We start from the raw sequence: 10014 nt of genomic DNA, 5'->3' as shown, positions 1-10014 counted from the left end.
TAAAAATAAAATAAAATTGAGAAGGATGATTAAAAAAAAGTGTTTGAAAAATTCAATTTTTTTTTTTTTTTAAACTCTTATGATATCAAACCCCGAACCAAAATGGACCTGGTTTTGTTAAGCTTGTAAGCATAAGTGTAGAATCATATCCCCAAAGACTACATGTAGGGCTTGGGCTTAGTTTTGTTAAGAAAAAATGATTTTTGACTTAAGGCTTACAAACTAAAAAAGGCTGGTCGATCCACTCAGTGAATTTTCTATCCTGTACCAAAGGGCCAGCTTTATGGATTACGCCCTTTAATGTGCCCCCAAAAGTGGTCATCTTTGTTGACATTAATAAGTTCATATGCTCACTCTGTGTGATATTTCTAAAACTATTCATTTTGTTTGGGTGTTTCTTTAATATCTTTTTTGCCCGAATTTTCCACTGATTTATTTTACTTTTTTATTTTTTGTGTTGCTTCATTGATTGCTAAATGGGCAAAGGCAGACTTGGTTCTGTTATACAAATTAAAAAATAGAAAACTACTTTTGGAAAAATGGAAATTATTTCGGTATTTGTTGAAAAACTAGGAGAGTACTCAGTTGGTCCAATTAGAGAACAGTTTGGCTATCTTATTTTCTACAAGAGACATATTTCAATTCTCAAAGAGGAATTTCCAAGACTACATGAGAAGGAGGAGGCAGTGAAACAATCTGTTCTTGGAGCCCAATGGAGTCAAGAAGTAGTGCCAAGTGAAGTTAAGACGTGGCTGACAGATGTGGCCAAAAAAATAGAAGAAGTGCAGAAATTCCTTGAAGAAGATGTGAAAACTAATATGATGTGCTTGAATGGTTGGTGTCCAGATCTAAAGCTACGCTATTCCTTGGGTAAGAAGGCTCAAAAGAATACTCAAGTTATCAATGACATGCTAAAAGAAGGTGAAAAATATGATCAGGTGTACAATATTAAAATTCCTTTGGAAGTAAAATCAACATCCACAGAATGGTTTAAGGATTTTGAATCGAGAAGATCAACGATTGAAAATGTTTTGGAGGCTCTAAGGGATGAAAATATCAACATGATTGCATTATGCGGTATGGGTGGAATCGGAAAGACCGAAATGGCCAAAGAGATAGCTAGAAGAGTCAAAGCTCAGAGTTTGTTTAATAAAGTTGCAATTGCAGTAGTGTCCCAAAAAGCGGACTTGATAAAGGTTCAAGATGAAATTGCAGAGCAGCTAGGTCCTGAACTTCACGAGAAGAGTTTAGTGGGAAGGGCATCTCAGCTATATTCAAGACTGATGGATAGTAAGAGTGTTCTGGTAATATTGGATGATGTTTGGGATCCACTTGATCTTGGGGCTATTGGAGTTATCGATGCAGTAAAACAAAAGACCTGCAAAATCTTGTTGACGTCAAGAAATGAAGAAACTTGCAATTGGATGAGAATTCAGAAGATTTTTCCAATTGGACTTTTATCTGAAGAAGAAGCGTGGAATCTTTTCATAGAGATGGCAGGTGATTGTATCAATACCTCCAATCTAATCTCAATTGCAAGGCAGGTTGCGAAGGAATGTGCATGTTTACCCCTTGCCATTGCGACAGTTGGACGTGCTCTCAGCAACAAAAGCGACAAAAATGAGTGGAAAGCCGCACTTCAGCAACTTAAAATGTCTATCCCAAAAAATATCTATGGTTTGCATCCAAAGGTATATTCCAGCATAGAGTTCAGTTACAATTACATAGAAAGTGACGAAGCCAAATCATGCTTTTTACTTTGTTGTTTGTATCCCGAAGATTATGATGTTCCAATTGAACATTTAGTCAGGTATGGAGTTGCAAAAAGGTTTTTTGAAGGCTTGGATATTGTGGAACAAACAAGAATAAATGTCCATGCAGTAGTTCAAAATCTTAGAAGATCAAATCTCTTGTTGGATAGTGGCAAGGTTGAATGCGTCAAAATGCATGATATTGTACGAGATGTTGCCATATCAATTGCATCCAGAGATGAAATTGGTTTTATGGTAAAGTTGGATAGAGGACTTGAAGAATGGCCACAGAAGGATAGATACGACAGTTACACTGCAATTTCTCTTTTACTTGGAGAACTAAAAGTGCAATCTATAGAGTTGAAGTGTCCCAAACTTCAGCTTTTGCGACTATCACATTTGAACCAGTCAGAAATGTTTCCTGGCAATTTATTTAACGGGATGAAGGAGTTGAAGATGTTGTCTTTGCAAGATTGTTGCTTCTCCTTAACATCGTTGCCACCATCAATCCAGATCCTCCAAAACCTTCATATGTTGCATCTGGAGAGTTGTCGCTTAGGAGATGTGTCGGCAATTGGAACTCTTAGAAACCTAGAAATTCTTGGCTTTCATTATTCCGAGATCGAGGAGTTGCCGTTGGAAATAGGAAATCTTAGTCGATTAAAGTTACTGGATATGAAGGGATGTGATTCTCTAAAGCGAATTGCACCTGGTGTATTATCTGGTTTATCTCAACTAGAAGAATTGTACGTGGGAGGATTCAAGAATTGGGGATGCTCAAGTACGATGGAAGGAAATGGAGAAGTAACAAATAATAATGCAAGCCTTGCTGAACTAATTCCTTATTCCAGTCAACTGGTGGTTTTAGAGATTAGTGTACCTGCAAATATCTTGTGCTTGCCCAAAGAATTGCACTTCGGTAACTCCAATTTCAGATCTAGGATAAATATTGGTATAAATAATATGATAAATGGGAGATATTTATTTGAAAATACTTTGTCAGTTGGAGTGGAGGATGCAAGTGATCTTTGGGAACACCAAACAATTCTTTCACTGTTGAAGAATGCTGTAGTTTTATTTTTGGATATTGCAACAAATTTGAAACATATTTGGTTTGAGAAAGAGCAAAAAGGAGTTTTACCATGCAACTTGAAGGATCTAACAATTTTTAAATGTGAAGATTTAGAATATCTACTCGAAGCCACATCGGATAGTACTCTACCTAATACCTTCCATCTCCTGGAGTCACTATCATTATTTAACTTACCAAGGCTCATTGGCATATGTAAATCCACAGATTCAGTTGAGGTAGGTAATTCTCCCAGTTAGCAATACATATATGATTCACTTTCTTTATGGATTTGTTGAAAATTTTTGTACATGTTGCCAAGCCCAGCAAAGAATTTAATGGTTTTAAACCTTGCTAGAAAAATTTGTAATTTAGAAATACTCCTATTCTAAAGTCTTTACATCAAACATTGTTTATATGGTATAATTTGATTTGGAAGATAAATTTTAAAATTTGAATCTTACAAATCAAATATTATTGTTTAAATTATGTAGATAATGTGCTCTACACTCTGAATTAAGAATAGAATAATTCTTCAAGAATATGGTTTTGTAGGGAATAAACATCTTATAACTTTCCTATCTTAAAGAAATACATTATATATTTGAAAACTACTCACAATATTGTAATGGATTAAACAGGTTGAAGGAGGAGGTAGCGCTGCATCAACAACTATCACTCATAAACTATTTTCATCCATAACCATTTTGTGGGTACCCAATTTGAAATTCCTTCTTGTATATGCATGTGGATCACTAGAAGTGGTATTTGATCTAGAAGGACTAAAGGTAAAAGAGAACCGCAAGCCCATCCTAGGAGTACTTTCTAATCTACATTTACGGAACTTATCTGGGATGTCACATGTGTGGAAGAATATTCCACCAGGATTTCAAGGCTTTCAAAACTTAATATCAATTAATATCAATGAGTGTCATTGTCTAAGAAATTTACTCCCTACTTCTATAGCAAAACTACTGGTGCAACTCCAAGCCATTAAAATATGGGGTTGCAACTTGATGGAAAATATTATTCAAAGGGAGTACGAAGCTGGAGAAGAAAGGAAAGCAGGTATTTTAAGTAGCGAAGCCCATTCTATTAAGTGGCCATCCATAAAGAAGATCGAATTGTTGGAATGTCCAATATTAAAAACATTTGGTTCAGAAGTTAAAAGCAGAAGAAAGCTAAGAAAGATGGATGCAGAATTGGATCCAAGAGCCCAAGAGCCTAGTATTGGCTCCTCCTTGGCAAGAGAATCTTCAAGACTTTTGAAACGATGCCTAGAGTCTTGTGTGCCACGTCATAGGAATTATAGTGCAGTCCAAGGAAATAGGAGCTCCTCCTTAGGAGAGAATAAACACAACTTAACTAGAGAGGTATGTGATTAAGGTTTTTTTTTTATTATTATTATTCTTTTCATTTATAAATTTTTTTAACACTTTGAGAATTGCATTAATTATTTTTATTCTTGTTATTTCTTTTTTTATATATATTTTTAATAAAACTCCATAGGAACTTTGGACAATTCATTTAGGCATCATTTGGATGTTGAGATAAGATGAAAAATATGTGAATAATAGCGAAATGATTTATAAATAGTAGTAAAATAGTTTGAGTTAAGATATTTTATGGGATTTTGAAAAATAAGAGATAAAATATTGAATAAAAATATTATTAAGTTCAAATTATTATAAAATATTATTTTTGTTTTGAGATTTGAAAAAATTAAATTGTTTTTGTGCTTTGTTTGGAAATTTAGAAAATTTGTAATGATTAAATGAAAAAATTGAAGATTTAAAATTGAAAAGTGTATGTTTGAGTGATGTTTGAATGTTGAGATGAGATTGGATAGGATGGGATGCGATGAAACCATCTCCACATCCAAATTAGACTTAAAGATCTTAGAGTTCCATTAGACTATAAATAAAAATTCAGCTATTTACAATATCAAATTATTGTTTTTGCTAGTTTGGCCGTATAATTTAATTAGAAAAGATGGTAATTTAGGGGCTCAAATCGAAGTTGAGTGTAAAAATGTCCTTCTATGAGCCTAGCTTGAAATTTTCATTTTTTTAAAAAGATTATATACTCCCTCACACTTTTTTATGTTTTGGTAGATTACATTGGCAAAGCAAGGGCAGCAGAATGTGAGTGAGACTGAAAATCATACAAAGATGTTATCTCTAATTCCACATGACTTGATTGAAAGTTTAGAAAATCTACAAAAACTTTTAGCATATCGATGTGATTCATTGGAAGTGATATTTGAACTTGAGGGACTAAATGCTGAAGAAAGTAATATCTTCAACAATTTGACAAAGTTGTCATTAATATCTTTGCCGAAACTGTTGTATATATGGAAGAAAGGCCCACGAGAAGTTAAGGGATTTAATTACTTAAGATTGCTAGAAGTATGGAGTTGTGATAGTTTGAAATGTTTATTCACACCATCCATAGCAAAACTTCTTGTGAAATTGGAGAAAATAGAAGTATATGATTGCAATGAAATAGAAGAAATCCTTGCAAAAGAAGCAGGAGATGAAGAGAATAGAGATGTGATTACATTTCCTCTAGTGAAGACCCTCTGGCTTACGAATTTACAAAAGTTGGAATGTTTTTACATCGAAGATAATCATGCTTTTGAATGGCCATCTCTGGATAAAATAACAATAGCTGGATGCCCCAACTTAAAAATGTTTGTTTCAACAAGTACAAAAACACCTCAGTTAAAGGGAGTGCATACGAAGTCCAAAACTTTTCAACCAATGATAGAAGGAGATCTCAATGCCACCATACAACACATCATCAAGGAAAAGGTATGTTACAATTTATAACAAAGATTGCTTAATGCATGGGAAAGTCTTTACTTCAACTATTTGTTGATCATCTTATTGTAATAGTAGAGATGCATAGAATTATAAAACTTAAATATAATTCACCTCGTAGTAACGTAGTATTTAGATACCCAAGAGTACTATCAATAAATTTTTCCAATTGCTAAGCATCTTATGAGTTAATAATTGAGTTTCACGATGTGGCCGGTTTTGATATATGGATTCTCTTTTGCTTTTCAGGGATTTAATCATCGATCTTTTCCTCCACCGAGATGGTTAGGTACATAATGTGATTAAATATTTTTCTTCCTTTTTAGGACATTCTATATTCTTAAAGTTATTCTTTTTGAATTTCAGATTCTAAAATTCTTGGACGTCGCATTAATATGTCTCCATTGACAGAAGGTAAATTTCTATATTTGACCGATTCCCAAATTCTTGGCTAGCAGTTGTAGACCTCTTTACTAGGTGAATTTTCTATTAGTTGTCTACTTGTCTTGTACAATATTAGTAATTCTGTATTCTTTCTCTCTTGTTTATTTTATAAGATAGTTATTTGTATTAGTTGGAAGAAATTTCAAATATTCACATGAAAATCAACACAAGTATTATACACCTACTTCCTAATGCATGTATCAACTTTCCCCTATCTAAGAAGACACATATATGTAGCCTATTCTTTAAGGGAAGACTGAGATTACAAGCTCCAATTGAGCTTAAGTGCTAACCCCTATAGCCTTCTTACTAGGGAGATGCTTGAGAATGAGATGAAATGAAAAAAATTGTTAATAGTAGTAAAATTGTTTGTGAATAGTAGTGAAAGATTTTGAGTTAAGATATTTGATTGAGTTTTGGAAAATGATAGAGAAAAAGTTGAATAAAAATATTATTAGAATATTATTTTTATTTTGGGTTTTGAAGATTTTGAATTATTTTTTGTGTTTTGTTTAGAAGTTTGGAAAATTGCAATGATTAGGTAATAATTGGATAAAAATTGAAGATTTAAAATTGAAAAATATTTGTATTTAAGTGATGTTTGGGAAGGAAATTAGATGAGAAATTTTGTGATGAGATGAGATGAAATGAATCATCTCTATTCCCAAACTGACCCTAAGTTTCCTATTCATTGAGACATTAAGCAAAGCTCTTAAAAAACGGTTGATAAACTCTAGTTTAATCTTAGAGAAAAACTTTACATCTTGGTCATACGAGAAAAGAAGGGGCCTAATTGATCTTTGCGGGCTTGGTCTTTGCCTCGTTGTAACAAAATGTTTCTTTATTTAAATGTAGTAACCTTTTTTCCCTATTTGAAGAGAAATTTCAGTTGTTGTTAGTACAAAATGCAAACTCCATGCTTACCTAGAAATTTATGTACCTTCTCTCTTCCACTTGTGACTTTTAAATTCGGACAAAAATTTAGAGCGATTCTTTTCTTAGCCATTGTATAGTATTCTCCATTATGTACATAAACAAGATGTCTGCGAGCACCCTAAAGCTGAAAATTTCAAATGACATATGAATTTGTCATATTACTTCCCATGCTCTTTCTAATCCCTAGACAACACTCTCCCTTTGTTACCTATTTTATTTAGTGCTTGCTTGGGTAACAAGATATTCATAGGTATTTTATTCTCAAATATCACTCAAATACAAAATATTTTTCAATTTTTTTTTTTATCTAATCAGTGCCTAATCATTACAATTTTTTAAATTTCTAAACGAAACAGAAAAAACGCTCCAAAAATTTCAAATCGTAAAACAAAAATAATATTTTAACAATATTTTAATTTAATAATATTTTTAATCATTTGAATCTATACTTTACCCCATTTAATTAAATATTCTATTTATTGGGCCCACCCATTAAGGAGTGCTTGGCCCGCATGAGGGAGAATGTTAAAAATATAATACAAATAATTAAACCTATCTCTTCCATAAAACTTTTGAGATAATTGGTGATTTCACAAATATGAAAACTGATTTGCTATTGTACTAGGGAGTTTCTTTATTTGACTTGAAAACTTCACACAAAGAAAAAACCTCATTGTTTTGAAACTAGACACTAAGCAATTACAAACCTTGTGTTTGCTTTTCAATCCACATGACAGTTTATATTTCAAGTTACAATCTCATTTCCATATTGATCTTAATTATCATCTAACACTGTTTTAAATATCTTGAAGTCTCTCTACCATGATTCCATGAGTAGCTTAAATTAGCTGGAGCAGCATAAACTACTCATTTGAAGTACAAGTCGCCAAGCCCTTTGTCCTTCACCTCAAATTTTTGAACTCCATTGATGAAAGCAGTCACCGTCCCTTTATCCAAATCATGAATAATCTTATTATGGATGGTAAGAGAAGGCACATTGATTGCGCAGACAATGATTAGAGCAGCCTTACCTCGAAGTTTTCCAAGAATAGAAGCATAAATGAGAATGGCTCTTAGAATGCCTAAAGTGTGACAGTATTTTCTTTCTATATGTCTATTTTGTTTAGAAATATGGGCACAAATAATGTGAGAGTTTCCTTGTTAACTCAAGAAATCAAGAAAAGATTTGTAATTATATTTTATAACATTGTTTGAATGTAGGATTTTGATGGTAAAGAGAATATTAAGTGTGTACTATTTTATGAAAGGTTTCATAAATGTGAGCAAGTTCAGAATGATGCTATAAGAGATATATGCAAGTATAGGGACAATAATCATCAACAAATGTAACAAAATAATGTGATCCCCAATCTAAAAATGGGAGAGGGTCCCCAAATGCCAAAATGAATCAAAACAAAAACTGCAGAAGAAAATAATCACTTTTATTAAACCAAAAATGTGTTTATTTTTCAAATTGGCATGAAACACAATCGAAAGACTAAAACTCTACAGATCCTAGATGACCTTGAGAGGCTAGAAGCTGAACACAAGAAAAAGAGGCATGGCCCAATCCATAATGCCATAAATGAGAGGAAGTAGTGAGAGTAGTAACATTTGTAGGTGCATGGGAGGGAATCTGCAAAGAAGAAAAAAGAGAACTCGAACATACATCCAATGATCTTACGGTCGGTTTCTAAAGAGCTAGCCTGTCTGAAGATCTTGTACATTAATACCATAATTAGAAAATGTTAGCTTAAAACTAACTCACAAAGGTGATACATCCTCTTCCTCAAATAAATATAGGGCGAAAATATTTTGGTTTTATCTTTTCGTTTGTTTTTATATTTTGCATCCTAACTTTTTTGTTTTGGGGTATATGTTGAGAACCCCATCTCCTCTTACCATGTTGTTAATTTTAATTAATTTTAACTTATTCGTAAAAGAGAGAAAATTTGAGAAATAACCAATTAAAAACATAAAAGATAGTCTTCTGATCCAACTGAGCAATTGTCGTGTAGCTCTATTACAAAAATAATCTTCATATTGAATAATCCAAAACATGTAGAGAATTAAAGAGTACCACTCCTACTGATCTAATATTTATCGTATTCGTATATAATCATATTGTTAGTAATTTAACTTTGAAAGTAGTGAGTGACATTTAAAGAAACTTATGTCGGGCAATTCTTAAATGAAAAAAATGATATTCATCGTCTTTTCAAATTTTAGCAATCATTCTTTTGTTATCTTCTAAACAATATTAAATGATGAGTAATGCTAGATATAATATTAGAATGTGCAAGCCTTGCATACTTTCTTGGGAAAAGAGTAGGTTTTTCCATTAAAAATTAATATTTTTATGTGAGATCAAGATTTATCCACTTTTTTCAAAAGAAGTGGGTGGAGCTTGAATATCCTAGAATTGTAAATATCATCTCTTAAATGATTGACAAATAAGCAAACAAGTTAATGATATACATTCAAATTTCAATTCCTTTTACAACTACATTTTACATGAAGGGAAAATATGTAAAATCTAAAATTCAAATAAAAGATTTCAATAATTTTTATCGGGTGATACTACCATATGTGAAAGTGTGATTTTCAAAAGAAAAGTGTTATTCATCATCTTTTCATAATTCCTTGATATAATATCAAATAATTGGCAAAAAAGTAGAAAAATCACAGATACACATACAACATCAAACTATTTTCACAACTCTTTTAAATGATAAGATATAAAAGAATGGCAAATAATGCTAATTTGATAAATAGTATTTCTTTCTCAATATTATCTCCTTTGACGGAGCCCATTCTTTGTAGAGAAAAGTGATGTGCTCTTTTTGGGCCTAAATCCATACATTACGACGCATGAGGCCTATAAAGAATACAAAAGTCTAGTTGGATAACAAAGTGCACGGGTCCACTCTCTTTTGAGTGACAAAACGCTGTCCTCTTCTCGTTCTTTAGGCTCTTTGTACGTCTCGAAATC

General features: G+C 32.3%; 1 protein-coding gene across 1 annotated transcript; it reads left to right on the top strand.

Annotated features, from left to right (window-relative positions):
• Nucleotides 1-539: 539 nt before the first annotated feature.
• LOC122298868 (probable disease resistance protein At4g27220) lies at nt 540-6097 on the top strand. The gene is made up of 5 exons (XM_043108717.1): nt 540-3059; nt 3462-4193; nt 4935-5633; nt 5892-5931; nt 6009-6097. Exons 1-5 carry the CDS (start codon nt 540-542, stop codon nt 6095-6097), a joined length of 4080 nt encoding a protein of 1359 aa, XP_042964651.1.
• Nucleotides 6098-10014: the final 3917 nt, after the last annotated feature.

This window comes from Carya illinoinensis, chromosome 16 (assembly GCF_018687715.1).
Source record: "Carya illinoinensis cultivar Pawnee chromosome 16, C.illinoinensisPawnee_v1, whole genome shotgun sequence".
Taxonomy (NCBI): domain Eukaryota; kingdom Viridiplantae; phylum Streptophyta; class Magnoliopsida; order Fagales; family Juglandaceae; genus Carya; species Carya illinoinensis.
Note: the sequence above shows the minus strand (reverse complement) of the source record. Positions and strands in the feature narration are given on the sequence as shown.